General features: G+C 36.2%; 1 protein-coding gene across 1 annotated transcript in view; it reads right to left on the minus strand.

The window, feature by feature from the left end:
* The window catches only part of WDR36 (WD repeat domain 36), a 42952-nt gene extending 24572 nt beyond the window's left edge, over positions 1 to 18380 (minus strand). Inside the window, exons 1-12 of the mRNA XM_080803423.1 lie at positions 18064 to 18380; positions 16100 to 16127; positions 13797 to 13897; positions 12211 to 12328; positions 10182 to 10314; positions 8691 to 8745; positions 7191 to 7323; positions 6703 to 6878; positions 6055 to 6175; positions 5514 to 5579; positions 2583 to 2669; positions 1302 to 1447 (exon numbers count right to left, since the gene is read on the minus strand). Coding sequence (XP_080659549.1) covers positions 1302 to 1447; positions 2583 to 2669; positions 5514 to 5579; positions 6055 to 6175; positions 6703 to 6878; positions 7191 to 7323; positions 8691 to 8745; positions 10182 to 10314; positions 12211 to 12328; positions 13797 to 13897; positions 16100 to 16127; positions 18064 to 18225 — 1326 coding nt within the window. The 5' untranslated portion in view covers positions 18226 to 18380. The remainder of the gene's footprint in view (positions 1 to 1301; positions 1448 to 2582; positions 2670 to 5513; positions 5580 to 6054; positions 6176 to 6702; positions 6879 to 7190; positions 7324 to 8690; positions 8746 to 10181; positions 10315 to 12210; positions 12329 to 13796; positions 13898 to 16099; positions 16128 to 18063) is intronic.
* Between the last annotated feature and the right edge of the window lie 3018 nt (positions 18381 to 21398).

Consider the following 21398-nt stretch of genomic DNA (forward strand, 5'->3'; position numbering starts at 1 on the left):
ATGTGGTTTATACACAAAATGGAATATTATTCAGCAATAAAAGGAACAAAGTATTAAACATGCTACAACATGAATAAACTCTGAAAACATTATGCTAAGTGAAGGAGAAGCCAATCAGAAAGACCATATATTACATGATTCCATTTAAATTAAATGCCCAGAATAGAAAATCTATAGAAATAAAAAGCACATTGTAGTCACCTAAGTTAAGGAGATGGGAGAGGGGGAAGTGACAGGATGGAGTTTCTTTCTTTTTTTTTTTTTTTTAAAGATTTTATTTATTTATTTGACAGAGATCACAAGTAGGCAGAGAGGCAGGCAGAGAGAGAGGAGGAAGCAGGTGCCCTGCCGAGCAGAAAGCCTGACGCGGGACCTGACTTGGGGCTCAATTCCAGGACCCTGGGATCATCACCTGAACCCAAGACAGAGGCTTTAACCCACTAGCTACCCAGGCGCCCCCAGAATGGAGTTTCTTTCTAAGGTGATAAGAATGTTCTAAAATTGGACTGATTGAATTTTAGTAATGACTGCACAATCCTATGAATACATTAAAAATCACTGAAGTATACACTTTAAATGAGAGAATTTCATAGTATGTGAGTTATATCAGTAAATTGTTTTTAAAAAAGCAGAAGCAACAATTCTGCAAACCAAATTTGACACTGCTACTTTACATCTTAAATCTGAACCCAACAAAGTAGACTTACATGTAAACAAAAGCAAACAAAAACAAAATTTCTTAACAGAAGTAAAGTTTTAAGTGAACACTAGCATTTAAAAGCTGCATTTAAGAAAGGCTTAGAATTGAAGTCAGAATTTCTCTATAAGGCACTTCTCAAGAGACAAATATAAGAAAATAAATAAAATATTTAAATAACTTGTTTATTAAAGAGTTAACTAAATCTTATCCCTGTAATGAAAGAAATCAAGAATGAAAGAAAGAAAGTAAAAAAAAAGAAACCTTAAGATTCACATTCCCCGAATATAGTACTATACATTCAACATAATTAAGGTAAGAAAGTTCATTGATAAATGCTGAATTCATCTTCAAAGGGTATTCTGAGCAATCCTATATCAATTAGAAAACTAAAATAATATACTCTATCTGATTAAGAAAAGCTTAACTTAAACCTAAAATAAATCTCTACCATTGCAAAACTTAACATTATTAGGGAATAATTTCAAAATGTTAAATATTTTCTTTCAACCACTATTATCATTAAGAAACCTGAGTATAACAAGATTACCACAGACAGTTTTATAGGAGAAAATGCTCTTATCAAAAACTCAAGCTCACTTACAGTTGCAGTTATGTCATCTTTCTTCAGCTCTTTTGGCTTGAGAAAGTAAGCACCTATTGTAGATCTCTGATAATTCCAGGTTGAACAAGATAATTTACCTTGATGGCAAGCAATGATACTATCCCAGTCACTTTCACGAGCTTCCTCTAAAACATAATAAAAATAATAAATCAAATTACATTTCATTCCCTCATTCATTCGCCTATTATTTATTAAGTGTATAATATTCATATTTCCATTAACCTCTAGACACATGATGGTTTACAGGTAATTCTGGATAGCACTGAGCTTCTAATCTAACAAGGGATTCTGATTAGAAGAAACTATATTGCTTCTAGGCCTTTTGGCTAAGATCAAGTATAAAAGAAACTATAGCAAAGAATATAGTGTCTAATAAAAGCACTCAGGAAGTTTACTAAGAGATTTGAGGACAGAAGTAACTGGCTCCCAGAAAGAAGCAGTAAAACAAATAGCAATTACAGGAAACAGGGACACAAACAGGTTCAAGAGTAACATGAACAAAATGAAGCACAGCAAGTATTTTCCTGAGAAGAATGGGAAGCAGGCAAGGCAACTGGGGCCACACATCACAAAGAATCATGAAAGCCACATTATGGAGAGGAGACTGCATCCTATAAGTAATAAAGGCCTCTGAAAGGTTTTTAAGCAGGTGAGTGACATGATTCAGATGTTTTAGGAAGATCACTCAGCTCTAAGACAAAAAATAGGAGGGTGGTCAAAAGTAAATTTACAGAAAAAAGAAACCATCATCTGGTTGATACAATAACCTCGAAATGGAAATGGTGCGTCTTATTTCTATGATAGCTTTCACTGAACAATCCCATCACCTAACTACATTTTTCTTAGAATCACTTCTTTGAATCAAACACCACTCAAATGATGTAGCATAATAAGACCTCAGTGTATTTTGATTTTGATTAAATTAGAGCAGGATGTTCTCCATTCTTACCTTTTTAACATCAGTGACTCTCATTATACCAGGCATATAATAGATTAAGAAGTGTTATAAAATGAAATACCAAACACTGTTTATTAATAGGTCTTACAGAGAAGAACAAAACCTGAAATCAAAAGGTAACAATTTCAAATTATAGGTGACTCTTTTTTAGTCTTCACATTAGATGTGCATGCACTTGAAGTTACTTCCAAATGCTTATTAATACTTGCAAAAACATTTTTTAAAATGAAGAAAATTTAAAAACAGTAGGAAAAATAAAAAACAAAGTAGAACTTCTCGAAACAGGGTATTAAGTTACTTACCAGCTGCAAACTTTGTGATGGGTGGAAGTCTTACTGATATGGCATTCTGAAGTCCTTTACGTTTGACTCTTTTTTTATTTATTAATCCTAGGGTTGAGGGAGAGGGGAATACAGCTAAGACCTTCTTAATGAAATAAGTATGTAACAGAAAAGCTATTCCTTGTCACATAACTACAAAGTTCAAGATACTCCTATTTAAGTCAGAAGCCATATAAAGATGTTATTACCACTATTATTTAATCATTTATGAAATTCAATCTATATAATTACATAAAAAACATAAGTAATTGAAAAATGAAAGTAAAAATAATCATTTTTACAGATGACAGTCATACAGTAATGTTAATCAAGAAAAACAATCAAATAATTATTTGAAGTAATAATCATTTCATTGGACCACATATAGAAACAATAAAAAAAAAACAATGACTGGCACAAAAACAGACACATAGACCAGTGGAACAGAGTACAGAGTCCAGATATGGACCCTCAATTCTGTTGCCAAATAATCTTCAACAAAGCAGGAAAAAATATACAGTGGAAAAAAGACAGTCTCTTCAATAAATGGTGCTGGGAAAATTGGACAGCTATGTGTAGAAGAATGAAACTCGGCGATTCTCTTTCACCATACACAAAGATAAACTTGAAATGGATAAAAGACGTCAACATGAGGCAGGAATCTATCAAAATCCTAAAGGACAGCATAGGCAGTAACCTCTTCGACATTGGCCACAGCAACTTCTTTCAAGACATGTCTCCAAAGGCAAAAGAAACAAAAGCAAAAATGAACTTTTGGGACTTCATCAAGATCAAAAGCTTCTGCACAGCAAAGGAAACAGTCCACAACACAAAGAGGCAACCCACAGAATGGAAGAAGATACTCGCAAATGACACTACAGACAAAGGGCTGCTATCTGAGATCTATAAAGAACTCCTCAAACTCAACACCAAAAAACAGATACTCACATCAAAAAATGGGCAGAAGATATGAACAGACACTTCTCCAAAGAAGACATACAAATGGCTAACAGACACATGAAAAAAATGTTCATTATCATAAGCCATCAGGGAGATTCAAATCAAAACCACATTGAGATACCACCTTACACCAGTCACAATGTCCAAAATCAACAAGACAGCAAACAACAAGTGCTGGAGAGGATGTGGAGAAATAGGAACCCTCTTAGACCGTTGGTGGGAATGCAAGTTGGTGCAGCCACTTTGGAAAACAGTGTGGAGAGTCCTTAAGAAATTAAAAATAGAGCTACCCTATGACCCTGCCATTGCACTACTGGGTATTTACCCCAAAGATACAGATGTAGTGAAAAGAAGGGCCATATGTACCACAATGTTCACAGCAGCAACGGCCACAGTCGCCAAACTGTGAAAGAATCAAGATGCCCTTCAATGGACGAATGGATAAGGAAGATGTGGTCCATATACAATATGGAGTATTATGCCTCCATCAGAAAGGATGAATACCCAACTTTCGTATCAACATGGCCAGGACTGGAAAAGATTATGTTGAGTGAAATAAGTCAAGCAGAGAGAGTCAATTATCATATGGTTTCACTTACTTGTGGAGCACAAGGAATAACACAGAAGACATTTGGGAGATGGAAAGAAGTGAGTTGGGGGAAATCGGAGGGGGAGACAAACCATGAGAGACTGTGGACTCTGAGAAACAAACTGAGGGTTTTGGAGGGGGTGGGGGTGGGGTGTGGGGTGAGCTTGGTGGTGGGTATTAGGGAGGGCACGTATTGCATGGAGCACTGGGTGTGGTGCATAAACAATGAATTTTGGAACACTGAAAAAAATAAAATTAAATTAAATTAAAAAAACAAACAAACAAACCAAAAAAAACCCACAATTGAGTTCCTATGGTGCAGTAGTACCTAATATCATTGTAATTATTATGTTGTAATTACAATGTTATGTATTCTTATATGCTAATTATTAAATATTAAATATTGCAGGGTAGAAATACAATGAACAAAGATCACACCCATAATACTAGCAAAAAAATAAATTATTAGCAAATTATATTAAAATACATTAAATGTCACTGAATAATCTCAAATATGTAGGAACAATAGGAGGAAAACCAAAAAAACCTTCACTGAAATACAACTTAATGAGGATATATCATATCCCTAGATGTGAAGATTATCTTACAAATATCAAACTCTTGTGTGAATTTCAGTTATCACTTTGGATGCTGATTAAACAATGATCCAAAAAGGCATGCCTGGGTGGCTCAGTCAGTTAAGTGTCCACTTTTGGCTGGGGTCATGATCCCAGGGTCCTGGGATCTAGCCCCACATCAGGCTTCCTATTCAGTGGGAAGCCTGCTTCTCCCTCTCCCTCATACTCTCTCTAGCTCTCTCTTTCAAATAAATAAATTAAAAAAAAAAATCCTAAAACTCATCTGAAGTATATATATGCATAACAACTAGGACAGCAGCTTAAAAAGACTAATTATAAATAAAACTGAAAAACATTTTTGTTTAATATATAAAATCTCTCAAATGCTGGACATGATGGGAAGGGACAGAGAATAAAACAAGCCCTTTTTCCAAAAAGATGGGACACTGCTTACTTTGCTACTTCCTCTAAGGTCCCTTCCATGTTTAAAATCCTGCACTCTACACATGGCTCCAGTGAGATCATCAGTGTCTTCTGGGTGCCAGCAGTATGTTTTTACCACCCAAGATGTCTAATTATTTTCAATAACTTTATAGCAACGCCTCAATCACTTCCACAGCAACACTGATCTTAAGAATCTTACTACACTCTTCTGTACAAGGGTTTTTTAATTTCAGTCATGAAAAGAGGAGATTTATCAACAAAACTTCCTCTGGTTGTCTCACAGTATCTTGAAATATTTCTTTTGTGACCAATAGCTTTATTTTCACCTTGCAAATGACCTACCGTGTCCTAAACTCTTGTTAAATTTTTCATGTATTGTGGAAAATGATTGAAGAGTTCCATCTTGACCTGTTGATAGAGATAGAAAATACTTAGTTAAACTTCATCACAATAATGGATCATTTGAATGACAGATCTTATAAAATTAGATTCTTAAAACTTTAAAATTATAATTTGAGATACTTTAAAAGGAGAGCTGGATTGCAACTACCATATTCACCTGTGCATAGAATGTCAATTAGTAAGAACGAAGGATAAAATGAAGTACTAATAATTTTCAGCAGATTATTAGACAGTCAAGGGCTACAGTTTCAGAATCTGACCATCTCTGAGAATCAATAAATAAAATAACACTCCAAATGCAGATAATATCATCTACAATGTTTCCTGAAATATTCGAAAAGAATCTCATTTCCCCAGATTTCCAAATCACTCTAAGGGGTATCTGAATTCGAAAATACGTAAATACCAAACCTAATAAATATTAAGCACCCTGCTCTCAATACTTGCTTGAATAAACTAAAAGCACAAAACAGAAACTCACTTGCACTAAGAATTTGCTGTCCGTTTTGTCCATAATATCTGATTTTGGTAAGAGGAGCACTATGTCCCATTCTGAATCTCAAAAGCCGACCTTCACCTGTGGGACCATCAAATATCCATATCTGCAAAGAAATAAAAAAATAAGGTTCTTTTGCAATGTGTTAGGTGATCTGAAAGCAGTGAGACCATCTTCTACATATATCAACTGGCACCAGGTGGTGCTTGCCAGGCTGCTGACCCTGGAGAGGGGCCTGGGGAGAGAGAAACTGTTAACCTTCTCCCTTCACTACAATCATGTAACCTGCCGTGCTCTTTGCTTCATCTATACCATTACCTTATCCCATTTTCCTCTCATCTTCTAAGTTCCAGAATCATACATTAAAACATGCTTAGGGGCGTCTGGGTGGCTCAGTGGGTTAAAGCCTCCGCCTTCGGCTCAGGTCATGATCTCAGGGTCCTGAGATCAAGCCCCGCATCGGGCTCTCTGCTCAGTGGGGAGCCTGCTTCCCCCTTCTCTCTCTCTGCCTGCCTCTCTGCCTACTTGTGATCTCTGTCTGTCAAATAAATAAATTAAATCTTAAAAAAAAAATGCTTGTAATAACCCCAAGGATGGAAGCCAGGAAAATGGTAACAATGATAATCATAATACCCTCAGAGCATTATCAGCACCATTTGTGACAAGAAGTGGCTCTCTATGGAGAAATGTCAGCCCGGCAATTGCTGTAGAATGTGCATTTCTCATTTGATTGATTAATTTTTTGTCTTCTAGATCCCAGAGTCCAATATGGCCACACGGGCTTCCAGCTGCCATTATTGGATGACCATCTGTTATCAAAAATAAAATATGTTAAGAAAAACACGCACCAAAAATCTTAAAAAGAAAACACAAAACATGCACCATAAAACTACCAAACTTAACAATTCTCTCCACCCTTCTAATCCATAAAGATAAAGTTAGAAAAAGACTATCCACCAATCACCTATTCATAATCCATTGGCTATTTGTAATGCAGTATTTCAGTTTCTATTAAATACATTAAATTATAAGCAAACATCCATTTGGAAAATTTCTGTGAACTTCAAAGTAATGCATTTTAAATTTTCTTAATACTTATCGATAAGTAAGTTAAAAGTTACCTGTGCGAAATGAAATCGAAGTAATAGGTCCCCAGTCTTGATGAAATTTCATTAATGTTTCATCAAATTTAATGTTGTGAATGATAACCTGACCTGACATAAGACCAACAGCAACAACATCCACAGCTGGTGCCTGAAAATTAAATTATTCAGTTTTTTATTCTTAATCAAAATAGCTTTAATAATCCTGATGTTACGCATCATTACTTATGTGTTATCAAAAAAATGGAATGGCAAAAAACAGTATTACCATTCCAGCATGCTTTAATTGTTATTTCATGTGTAAGTATTTAGGAATGATGTTTTCAAGTTACTTCCCTTCTTCAAATGTGGTAGCCACCATCAACCTCCTCACCCTAAAACACAGCTGACACGGTAAGAAAATGGCCATAAAAGAGAAGGAATCTGATATATGAAATCACTACAGATCACTGACAGGACAGAAACAGAAAATAGAGACAACTCGTAGAAAACAATATATATACGCATGGCAACACAAAGGTCAAGTATAAAGAAAGTGATGAATTACGCATCCAAGGAAAAGAGGAAGAGCCTATAAAACACGTTAAAAGGCAAAAAAAATTTACAATTAGTCTGTTTCAGCTCTAATAATCTAGGAATATACTCTTCATTTTATACAGCAGTCTTAGATCTAGGCTCCACAATAAGTTTCTCTATTTTAGCAAAGAAGATCAATCTCCCATACCGTTACAGAATGGAATCAGGCTAAACATGTTATTAAATTTTCAACAAGCGACTATTATGTATAAGACCCTGAGGAAACTAAAACCCTGTGGAAACTAAAACAAGTATGATTCCTTGTCCTCAGGGGACCTAATGTCAGATACCTTTGGGGTCTTATGGGTAGGCAAAAGCATAGCAAAGTTGATGGTAGTGAGAGAGAATGAAAGAATAAATATAAACTGGGCACATATAAGCAATAAATATTTAAAAGGACAAGGGTACACTGGAAGTTCATGTGTCCAATATATGCATAAGATTCTCTGCAAACATATATTCATTCATTCATACATGTTCTGCAAACTCATAAAAACAAAAGCAGATATTTATGGAAGAGTCTAGCTGATGAAATATCAGGATTTGGGTCCCAATTGTTCCAAGCTACAACTCTCAAAATTCTGACAAATTTCTCTGTATGACCTACAAATCTCCTTTACTGAATAACTAACTCATCTTCATCATTTCCACTCTGTACAAGGCACAGGACTACATGCTTGCAAAATGATTGGTAAACATAATCCCATATAAGTTTAGAGCCTAATTTCAGGCAAAAAGATTTCTACAAATGTTCATAGGCAAAGGCATTATTATTTGTTTTTAATTACATTTCCAAAGCACTCTTTTCCAGGGTAATATTTATAAAAATAAATTAGTCCTATATATTACTGTCCTCAAGCCTAAAAATACGGTTGACCCCTGAAATTGAAAGATTACACTACTAACTTCATTTCTTCTTTGACTTAACAGAAAAATACTAACCTGCTGAAGAGCTGTTACTCCAATTTTCCATCCCTGAAATGTATAGAGTAGTTTACTACAAGAAGAAAAATAGTTGAAAGGTTTTACTTTTTTAGGAAAACAAAATCAACTACATATTAAAAAGTGAAATAGTAACAGAAGACATTTAAATTGTCACTTTGCCCCACACTATTTTAAGTACATATATTAACTTATTTAATACTCAAAATAATCCCATGAGGTAGATATTATCACCATTTTTCAGATACAGAAACCAAGAAACTTAATTATTTGAAACAATTAAGCTAAGGTTATATGGCTAATAATTCAGAGCCCAGACAGACCAATTCCAGATCCCATGCCCGATGCTACTAGTAATTACTATACTATGCCAACTCTTTAACAGAAAAGAAAAATACATGACTAAAAACCATTTTATATTACAAACTATAATAAAAAAAAAACCATCATAGAATGCAGGCAGATCTCTAAAAAATATTACAGAAGGGAATGTAACTATGATACTAATGTCAAAAACCATTAAATGACAAGTGATGCTGCTCTAAATTTTGAAATCAAGCCACAAATGATAAGTCCTTGAGGAGATTCTGAAATTTTTATAATGATATTCAATAAAATATTAGATCACATAGTAAATTCAGTAAGTGGGCACAGATTAATTTACTCAATGATTACCCAAGGGATACAAATGTACAATAGTGTAAACATCACACGAAGAGCCTCAATAGATAAGCTTAGGGGCAGAGAAAATACCTCTTAGTCATTATCCCTGAGATAAGCAGAGTGAATAGTCAATGATATCTGTTAAACTGAATGAAAATGCTGATTTAAAACTGAGAACTAGGATAAACCTTTAATAATCCTATTTTCCTTTTCAAATTTACAAGGGCTTTAGAAAGGACAATTTGGATGGTCAAATATTTTTGTTTGTCTCTTTAATGCTATATAAAGACGACTGAGGTGCCACTTTTTTCTCCAGATAAATGTTCAACTAACATTTGAACTATATGCCTTTCGGCTACACCAGTAAGATTATAGTAGATGTCCATCAAGATTGTGATTGCTAATAAAAGTACTTCTACCCTGAAAATGATTCCTAAACACTAGCACTAAATTAACACTGATTTACTTTGCCTTCTCCTACCTTTTCAGTTTTTTGAAAACTAGATGCTGTCCATCACAATTACTTTCTTACGTTACTTAGCTATAGTCTTCTCTATAGCTATATGGATTCTTTACAATAGATTACAGCGATGGCCATAAATATCCATCAAATGGGTATTTATGAAGCTGCCCACCATGTCCCAAGATTACGTGCCAGGCCCTTTTGCATGTCATGCCATGAGTAACAACTCCAAAGACAGACACTGAAAGCCCTCCAAATAAACATATAAAGGCAGGGAGAACTGCAAGACTTAAGTATGCATTAGGAAACAGTAGGTAAGGATAAGATGGGAACCACCTATGTTATATTCTAAACAAAGTGCTTACTTGGATTTTACATTCCACAACTGTAGGCTTCCTTGTTCACTGCCGAGAAGTATTTTATTCAAGTAGGTACTTGGGTGCAAAATTGCAGAAATTTTAAACACTGATTTATCAAAAGTCAACTGCAGGTATTCCTCTGCAAAAGTCAAAGTTATAAATAATATGTAATTATTTTTTATATACCCATATTATTTAGCCCTTAAAGTCAGTCTACCAAATCAAAAATTTATGTCCTAATATAAACCAAAGACTTACATACTAACCTATGCACATTTCTTGAAAAATTAAACAAATGTGATGAGGGGCAACTTGTAAATATAATTTAGACTGCCAGAAATTTTCTAAAAGTTCTAATATCAATACTATTAAAAATTTCACTCATTGCTGGATTATAGGAATAAAAAATAAAGATGAAAGAAAAGTGACTCTAGGAGTCAGCCTTACTATTTTTATAATTTGACCAAGAGGCAAATGAATATTCCAAGTGAACTGCTTGTACTGAGCTCTAGGATGAATGACTGACCACTCAAAGATGTAAAAAGAGGCAAATCTTGGTGAAACTAAGAATAGTGCTTCTCACACATTTCCACAGAACCTCTAACAGAGGAAAGAAAAAGAACTTATAGCCTTGTGGAGTAGAGAATAGGAAACCCAGCCATTTTTTGAAATCTTACCTTTATTTAAAATTCGTATGTGCAAATTTTGTTTTCTACTTCATAGTTCATTCATAATGAAAACAATTTTTCTTTTTCTTTTTTTTTTATTTAAGATTTTATTTATTTATTTGTCAGAGAAAGAAAGCACGCACAAACGGGAAGCAGCAGGCAGAGGGAGAAGCAGGCTCCCTGCTGAGCAAGGAGCCCAAAGTGGGACTCAATCCTGGGACCCTGGAATCATGACCTGAGGCCAAAGCAGATGCTTAACCCACTAAGCCACACAGGCATCCTGTAAACAATTTTTCACTAAATTTTCTCCAAAATTTGATTATCAAACAAGGTAAATTTCACTTAATTTTTAGTCTCACAAGCTATGTGGCACACTGCTACACATTCCTAGAGATATATGTAACCAGTTTAAAAAGGTGAAAATCATACTAAATCCTACTTTAAAAGTGCCTTGCCTCTATTTGCAACCAGCAATTTTACTTATTAAACAACATAAACAGCTCCCTGAAGACAGGTTCAATGTGTTGCTGTAACAATAATAAAAAGCTGGCACCAGCAACAACAGAAAGCCTGCTGGACTATAAAAATCAGATTCTCTAACTTTATTAAAGTCTTTTAACACCTATCTGCACAATGACTACTTCAGGAATTCTGCTCCCTTTACTTGGGCAAAGACAGAACAAAGGTCTAATTTGAACAAGAACATGGATTAACTTCCAGGAGGGCAATTTTTACTAAAAACAAACATAACTCATAAAACAATGAGTTAATCAAGAGAAAATGTAGGCTAAAAAATGTAAACAGATTAAAAATAAAACACATAAAAGCTTGAATTCATGGGAGATCCATAGTCTTTTATTGAGGGGGGATATTCTGGGGATAAATTCCTATCCTTTGAAGATTAAGACAGTCCTCAGACACAGCTCAGTACCACTGTATAAGAGCATCACAGTTAAAGGACACTGACATATTCTTAGAAACAGGATGGATACTTTCCTTCAGATTATAGGTTCTTAGTTGACTACTCTAATTTCCTTTACTGAAGGTTAAAAATACAAACCAAGAACATATACCAAAATTCACTCCATAAAGAAAAATTAGCATATCACTAAACTTGGAGAACTGCAATGTAAAATATTATTAGCAGAGAGAAACACATTTAACAGACTGTAAATAGCTCAGCTAGCTGACTAAAATTGCTTATCCATATTTTACTTAAAACCTTTCTCCTCATACATATTAAAGAGTCTAAAATTTTTTCTGATTACATGTGAAACCTAACCCGGAAGTTGTGTTTTTATACATTTTTATTTTTAGCTAGACATATCTACCCCCCAAGATAATGCAATAAATTCGTTGATTCTTACCTTCCGAATATATGTGCCAAATAATAAGAATGCTGTCAGTATCAACAGAAATAATGTGATCCCCAAAGGGTTGCAAAAGATGGATTTCTGCCTTATGACCCTTAAAGGTGTGTACTACCTATAATGTCAAAGTTCAAAAGAATTTTATATTATTATTCATTTACCATGTATTATTCATATTAACCAAAACCATGCTAATCATAAAGATGCTCATGTTGAGAAAAGAAGTACAACTTTTGATTAACGAAGGTTAAAATAACAAACAGCAAAGAATCAGGCATTTTCACCTGCTCCGCCAGCCAGTCCAATAATAAGGAAGCATGGACTAGAAACCCAGAAAATGAGACCTCTGAGACTCAGCCTTACAATGGACCTTAGGGAAGATACATACACACAACTGGGTCCCTCACCCAATCCAACCAGCACAACTCTATGCATCCTAAAAAAAATGGTTATGTTCTAGAAGGCTGACCTCTACAGACTCCATCACCAGCTGATTTCCAGAAGAGATGGGGGAGATAGAGCATTTGCTCCTCATAGCTTTTAGTTTTGACAGAGACCATTATCCTTATAATGGTCAAAAACTACAGACCTCAAAAACTACAGACCTTCCCCATGGTTTCAGTTCTCACCAAGCTCCAGAAACACTATTTCTTCTCTTTGTCCTTTTGACCCTAGATTCCTACAGTTAAGTTTCTGATGCCTTGCCACCCTTACTTTCTCCCTATATATATATCTTCCAGGAAAACTACAAACTGAAGTATTTTGAAAAAACAAACAAACAACAACAACAAAAAAAACAAGGACATTTTCCCGGATTCTCTAAAAATCCAAACAAGTCCCATTAAAGAACTTCACAGGTAAACTGCCTTCTTCTGCCATAGACAGTGATGATGCAGGACTCTGCGAACAATTGTCAGTCCAAGTCAGGCCTTTACAAGTACAGTGATTCGATTACTTGGCTATCTAGGCAGGCCCACTGCCACTTTCCCTTTCATTCTGGACCATGAGAGCCAGTTATCTCCCAAATCAGTTGTTCCACGACAAACTTAGAAACGAACTGATAGATTAGGAGAAAAAAATACCCTTCCTCAGCAGTGTAGAAGAAGAGAATCGTTTTCTCTATATAGAAAACAAGCACTTGGTTCTTAAGAAAAGGAGTCATGGACTGAGTTGTTCACAGTGAAAAAGTCAATTCACATAAAGCAGTGGTATAAATATGAATCTCCCAGGAAAGCATTTTCAAAGGCATTTTTTAAAAATCCTACCCCAACCCAATATACAAAGTAAACAGCTCAGGAGATGGGGGCCAACTGAGCAAGAAAATTTTGAAGAAGTTGCCCAAATAGTTCTGATATTCATCCATAACAAAGAAAACTGAACTAAAGTACCAGTTTTAACTAATTTTGAGAATTCGATGAAATCAATTTCTCCTCCTCCAGAAAGCTACATAAAGGTTTACGATTAAAAAAACACAATGTCCAGAGTGTCCCAGTTGAAGAATGGCAACGATAAGTTCTCTCCACTTTCATGACAATCAACTACTGACTGCAAAAGACAAATTAAAATAGTTCAGTGATACAAACCTCTTTATTACGGGCAAATGCAGAGAAAACATTCCCATAGGCAGCAAAGACTAGCCTCCCATCAGCTGCCATACAGCAGATATCCTGTGGAAGAGAGTTACCTAGGTAAAAGGAAATAGAAAATAAGTATGAAATTTTAAGATCTCGGCACAGGTAGAAACCTCAATATACATGGAACATTTTTCATGGCTATAATTTAAAAATATGCAGATATGTGTGTATATATATAAATAAAAATTGCGAATCAGTATAAATTTGACATCAACGTTATTTTATACATCTAATACTATCAGACCAAAACTATGAAATCACCTTGACCTTCCCTAAGAGAACTAATATCTGGTATTTACAGACATAAAAACATAATCCTAAAGAAATGAAGAGCTTCTTTTTTTTTTCAAGATTTTATTTATTTATTTGACAGAGAGAGAGAGAGAGATCACAAGTAGGCAGAGACAGGCAGAAAGAGAGGGGGAAGCAGTCTCCCTGCAGAGCAGAGAGCCCGAAGCAGGGCTCGATTCCAGGACCCTGAGATCATGACCTGAGCCAAAGGCAGAGGCTTAACCCACTGAGCTACCCAGGCACCCCCAAATAAGAGCTTTTTGAAGTTATCTGGACAAAATCCTCACTTAATATAAAAAACTGGCAGATAGTTACCTACTCCTCATGTAAATACCTCAACGAATATCAAGTTCACTAACAACTCTAGCAAAAATTTTAAAGTTAATAGAACCAAGGACCCTATTTAACTCTACCCTTTGGAAAAACCTCAGGGAAAAAACCCATCTGATACTCTACATTCTGACCCTTAAAATGAAAAATATGGTATCTATTCAGTCTACAAGGTAAATATGCCTATCATCTCTACCCATTTCTCATATGATATGATTCCTTCACTCTTCTCTATCATGATCACACTGGCATTTTCTTTTTATTCCTGTTTTGGGGGGCAGGAAAGTTAGAAGACAGAGAACTGTTTTAAGTATTTTTCATGCTACATATTCCACTTTAAGATTTCACTTCTCAAATATTATTTTTATAGGTTAATCATTCACTTTGTATTCAACTTACATTATAGTGCCCTTCTTTTGCGTTCTATAATCTCATAAAAAAATTTTTTTAAATTTTATTTATTTATTTGACAGACAGATTACAAGTAGGCGGAGAGGCAGGCGGGGGGCAGGGGGGAGGGAAGTAGGCTCCCTGCTGAGCAGAGAGCCAGATGCAGGACTCCATCCCAGGACCCTAGGATCACGGTCTGAGCCAAAGGCAGAGGCTTTAATCCACTGTGCCACTCAGGTGCCCCCTAAAATTTTTTTTATGAAACTAATAAAGTTCTCTTTCTGTTATTCGATGGTAACACTAGACTCTCTCAAGTCTGGCAAGTCCTTTATTCTGTTAAACAGTTTCCATTAGAAAAAAAAATCAAAATGGAAGAAAAGGGAAAACTCTTCCTTACAGTAGAAAGAATGATGGAATCAAAAAATCACTATTTGGTAGTCATCATGCTAATAACTGGTTCAGGCAAGAATCATCACTAAATGATAAAAACAGTGGGTAAAGCTCTGAAAAGTAATAGTATATCGACATAGTCTCAGTGGATCTTACCACAAGATACTTATTAATTATAACAGGTAAAACTTCAAAACAGAGCCTCCTGACAAATGTCACCTTAATAAAATGATCAAAGTTCACTGCCAGGACTAACCAACAGCATGCGCCCGCTAATATGATTCACTGAGAATTCTGCATTATTTCTTTGTTATTCTTGCCGTAGGGGATAATCTGAATCTAATCATGAGGAAACATTAGAAAAAGTCCAACTGAAGGACATTCTAAAAAAGAACTAGACTGGGACGCCTGGGTGGCTCAGTTGGTTAAGCGGCTGCCTTCGGCTCAGGTCATGATCCCAGCATCCTGGGATCGAGTCCCACATCGGGCTCCTTGCTCAGCAGGGAGCCTGCTTCTCCCTCTGCCTCTGCCTGCCTCTCTGTCTGCCTGTGCTCACTCTCTCTGACAAATAAATAAATAAAATCTTTAAAAAAAAAAAAAAAAAAAAAGAACTAGACTATACTCCAAAAATGTCAATGCTGTGAAACACAAATTTAAAAAGACTCAAGACACAACAACGAAATGCAGCATATGATCCTATCCTGAACTCTTTTTTTTTTTTTTTTTACTAGTTAAGTTTATCAGAACTACACACTGGATTTCTTATATACTCTGTAAGTCTTAATGTTAAAATTTTTAAGATTTTTAAAAGATACTAAAATGCATAAATTCAGCATAAAGTTTACACTTACTTACTGCAACCAGACTAAGTTTCTGAACCTGTTTAAAAAAAAAAAAAAAAAAAGATTAGATTGTAATTGCTTTTGTTAATGAACATTTAACACCTAAAAATTAGAATATAATCTCACACATAAGTTTGCTATATTATCTTTCCTTAAAAAGACACTTACTGATCCTCATTTTTCATTATTAGGAAAGCTTATATTTTCAACTATTTCATCAGGAGTAGTGATGGAAGGGGTGGACAAATGTTTTCTGTAAAGAGTCATACAGTAAATATTTTCAGGCTTTGTAGGCTATGTGGTCTTTGCTGAACTGCTAAGAAAACATGGAAACATATAATAAACACATAATTAACAAATGTGTATGACTCTATTCCAATAAATTTTATTTATGGATACAGAAATTTGATTTTCATGTAATTTTCATATGCCATGACATATTATCATTCTTTTGATTTTTTTCCCCGTCATTTAAAAATGTCAAAGCCACCCAACTCTGAAGCACAGAGCTGAGAGGGCTATAAGTGGAAATTCAAATTGTAGAGATGCAAGAATCCTAAGACTGAAAAGGCCCTTGGAGATCAAATTAAATATGCTATTTCTTAAGTTGAAGTAGACACAGGTTTCCATTCCATGCCAAAATTCAATTATATTGAATCCTACTATTGTGCAAAATTTCCTTGGAGGTTGTTATATTAGAATAAACACAAATATATCTGTAAAATAAACGAATAAAAATGCTTTGAGTTTACAAAAACAAATGGTGGGCAGGATTGGCTTGCAGGGTGTAGTTAGTTGACCCCAATCTATGGTTATTGATCCAGCGGTATAACCATGACAAAGTTACCCCACTTACCCACTGCTTCAAATTCCTCATCTACAAAATAAGAATTAAAATTGGTACCTGCTTTATGGGATTATTATGAGTATTCAATGTGCAAAATTTGTATATAACAGAATGGAGCCAGTCATAATTAATGCTCAATAAGTGTTAGCTGCCATCACCACCACCATGTCCACCTCCGGCATGGTCTTCACTTTCCTCTTCCACTAACTCAACCAGCTACAACTACCTATCCTTGCTAATAACCCATTTGCTTTCCACAATCCTTCAAAGAATACAACTTTACAGTTCGTTTCCTGAAAAAGTAATTAATACTGGTTATTATTATTCTCATCATCAAGAAAAGGTCCCTGCTTTCACAGAGCATACATTGATTTGGAGATAAGGGAGAAGAGTAAACAGCAACAAAAGACCATTACAATGATGAGAAATTAAAGGAGAAAACCCATCAACTAACAGGTAGGAACACCTGGGCAAATAACTTAAACTTCAGAAATTGTTTTCTAGTTTACGTAAGGATGCTCCGAAAAAACCATACCTATCTCGTAAGGAAAGGAATTGCTGCAAGGCTTAGACGAAGAGGCACGGTGCCAAACCCTCAATGTTGGTAGAAATAGATGCTCAGGGGAAGTTTTAAGGAAATTAGTTTGCTACCAAATGGGGGCAGTCTCCCAAATCTTAATAAATCTCATCCCTCTAGTTCTTCCAATGCATTTTAATCTAATTTTCTAATCCAGGGTGGGTCAGAAATCGCACAATAAACTGTCTTACAAGTCTGTCTTGTTAAGAATTCAGGGGGCTAGGATTTGTCTTAATCACATTTACATCTTCAAGGGAACTTCAACAGATATTTGGTGAATATGCTGCCACAGAGCTGAAATGCTTTCTGGTCCTTGCCCCTAGCGAGCGTGCCTCCGAAAGTCGCCCCACGCGTACAGTAAGGGCTAAAGGAAGCAGCACGTGGATGAGAAGCGGCGGGGAAACAGGATAGGTAGGGGTTAAGGAAGAGACCAGGAGAAAAGGGAAGCCCTGGATCGGCTGGGGGAGGAGGGCGGGATTGCCCCCAGGAAAGGGCTGGGGGCTCGGAAGGGGGATTCCTGGGAAGCGGGCGAAGGAAGAAGTCACTCACGTCATAGGTGTGGAAGCTCTTGCCCACGCAGGTCGTCACGTAGAATCGGCGCTTCAGCGCACTGAACCGCACCACGTGTGGAATGTCAGTGCTAAAAAGCCCCAAAGCCCGGAACCCGGCGAACAGCGCACTGCCGGTGCGACCTTCGGAACCCCGCTCCATCGTTACTGAGGACCGGGTTCCTCCACACTCCAGTCCCGATGGAAAGCGCTGACCAGGACCTTCACGGCTTCTCGTGGCACAGTACTTTGCCGGCGCTACATACTTAGAAGCGCGCTTCCGGTACCCGCTGCCGAGGGCGTTAGCAGAGACTGCTCTAGTGCAATTGAAAAAGAACTCCCTCCGGAGCTCTCACGGAAGGCGCGACTTCGGTTCCGCGGGCCGCCGTCTCCAAGTGCTCTTGTTAAACTCCCCAGCACCGGTGAGGCTGGAAGAAACTGGAATCAGTTTTCAGCGGGACCTTGCGGGGAGGGGGGACACGGGAAGCCGTATATCCAGAACGGCGAAGGGAGACTAAGTGTAGTCTTAACACAGATGGAGTTAAGTTAAATGCGTAGTTATTAAAAAAAAAAAAAAAAAAAGCATAAAACCATGAGACTATGGAGAAAATTTGAACACAGGATATTTGATATTAAAAATTATTGTTAATTTTTATAGGTCATAGTAGTATTGTGATTATACTTTTTAAAGATTCTTAATCTTGGGACGCCTGGGTGGCTCAGTGGGTTAAGCAGGTGCCTTTGGCTCAGGTCATGATATCAGCGTCCTGGGATCGAGTCCCACATCGGGCTCCTTGCTCTGCGGGGAGCCTGCTTCACCCTCTGCCTCTGCTTGCCACTCTGTCTGCCTGGGCGCTCGCGCGCTCTCTCTCTCTAATAAATAAATAAAATCTTTAAAAAAAAAGATTCTTAATCTTTTATATATCTGTAAAAGTGAAGTGTAGCGCTGGGTTAAAGCCCAGGGCTCTAGGTTTTGGCTCAGGTCGTGATCTCAGGGCACTGGGATCCAGCACTGCCCTAGGCTGTGTTTCGCCAGGGTCTGCTTAACCCTCTCCCTTGGTCCCTCACCCTGCTCATGCACGGTCTCTCTCTCTCATCAAATACATAAATAAAATATTCTTAATAAAGAAATAAATAAATAATTGTGGATGAGGCGCAGCGTTTAGATGAAACCGGATTGCTAATTGTTTAATCTGGGGGAATGCGTATTTGAGAGTTCATAATATTATCCTTACGCTTCTGTATAAAATTGAAATTTTCCATAATAAAAAGGTTTTTTCTTTTTTACTGAGTTTGCTTAGAGTGAAAAATTGTAATATTATTTTTTTTTTACTTTGAGTGCTGCAAATGAGTACAAGTGATTTTAATTACTAGATAGACATTTTTAAGAGTTTTACAAGTTGTGTGTAATGCAGATGTTGCTTTTATAATCCAAAACTAAGACTTCTGCATGAATTAACAGTTGGTAGGAAAATTGAAGTTTCTTCAACTAGGACTTCATAGTTCACAAAGCCTTTTGACACCCATGATTTTACAATTTTAATAACTTAATAATATATTAAATTTTAATTTAATATAAATTAACTATAATTTAATCAATTATAATCATAATTTAATCCTCAAATCAAGGCTGCGAGGTGTTGAGGGCAAAAATTATTATTACTGTTTTACAAATAAGGAAACTGGTTCATTCCGGGTTAAGTGGTTTGTACAAAGTTCTGAGATTACTTAGTGCCCAAATCCAGACTAGCACAAAGGCTACAAAAGTATGAGAAGGGGAGATCACTGAAGCTGGAGGAGAGGAGAAATATGCATCCAGCAATCACACTTTCAAGATCAAACCTTGGGCCACAAGACGCATATGGATTCACATTAGATAAGGAACCTGAAATTACCTGAGATTACCTGTTACCTAACTTGTTGAGGGTCACTTAATTAATGGTAGTGCAGCAATTTGAATTTAGGCCTGTCTGATACTCAGATTTATGTTCTTTAACCTACATCTGGACAGTGAAGCAAAAGTTTTAAAAATTAGAACCATCATGGAAAATCCAGTAGTGTATTAGCAGTAGATTTACATGCTAGCTTTTGTGCTGTGATCTTTTAAAGGGGAGATATTTTGGGCTGATTGTGAGTTTTCCAGTTTAACAGTTGGCCAAAGTTCCATTCTTTCCACCAGTTGCCCCCCTGAGTTGCCTGCTATTCAGCTGCCAGCAAAGTGTGTGAATGTGTGATGGGAGAAAAGAACTAGCTCTTAGTCTTTTTGCCTCCAAGGATACTAGTCACAAGTTAGAATAAAAGAAAATGTGGATATAGTAGATCATTGACGAATGATCATTTTCAATTTAATTCAACACACTAGGGATTCACAATATTCAGGTTAATTAAATATACAGCTGTGCCATATTGTCATTTCTAACTTTTTAAAAAGGGGTTAAATATGACTGTTTCTGAGTAGTTTATGATAAAGACCATTTCTTTTTTGTTGGCGACTTCACGTATTGTGATCACCAGCCTCCAGGATGGCCCTCAGTGATTCTTACCTCCTGTAGTCAATGCCCTTGCGTAGTTCCCTCTCACACTAAATAGGGCTAATTTGTGTAATGCGGATAGGTCATAAAAGACTTCGAAGGTTTTGACTTGCTCCCTTTTGGTCATTTGCTCTGTAGGAAGTCAACAGCCACTTTGGGAGGATACTCAAGGAGTCCTAAGTTCAAATATTTCATAGGAAAACCAGATTATTCTTGTAAGAATTTACAATATGATGTTTTATCAAATCAGATTCTTAATGACAAAGAATGATTTCTCCTCCTCTATGGCTGCAGGGGTGAGAGAGCTCCTTCATCTTTGTCTAAGCTTTCTTTGATAACATAAAAAACATACTGTATTATTTTATTTTAAGGCTAGATTCTGAGGTTTCATTAGTTAGCACTAGCAACACAGAGATGACCTATAGAGCTCAAGGTAACTTGCAGAAATAGAGTAAGAGTTGAATATGATTTCTCTTTTTCTAGTAAAAAATGTTATATATATTTTATATATATTTTAAAGATTTTATTTTATTTATGTATTTATGTATGTATGTATTTATTTATTTATTTGAGAGAGTGGGGGAGGGACAGAGGGAGAGAGAGAATTTTAAGCAGACTCTGCCCTGAGCTTGGAGCCTAATGCAAGGCTTGCTCTCACAACCCTGAGATCATGACCTGAGCCCAAATCAAAAGCTGGATACCTAACTGACCGAGCTGGCCATGCGTCCCTAAAAGAATGTTAAAATTAGTACTACTTATGGAAAACTGAAAAATGCTTTTGCAGTAGGCATTCTTTTTCATACCA

This window comes from Martes martes, assembly GCF_963455335.1.
Source record: "Martes martes genome assembly, chromosome: 5".
Classification (NCBI taxonomy): domain Eukaryota; kingdom Metazoa; phylum Chordata; class Mammalia; order Carnivora; family Mustelidae; genus Martes; species Martes martes.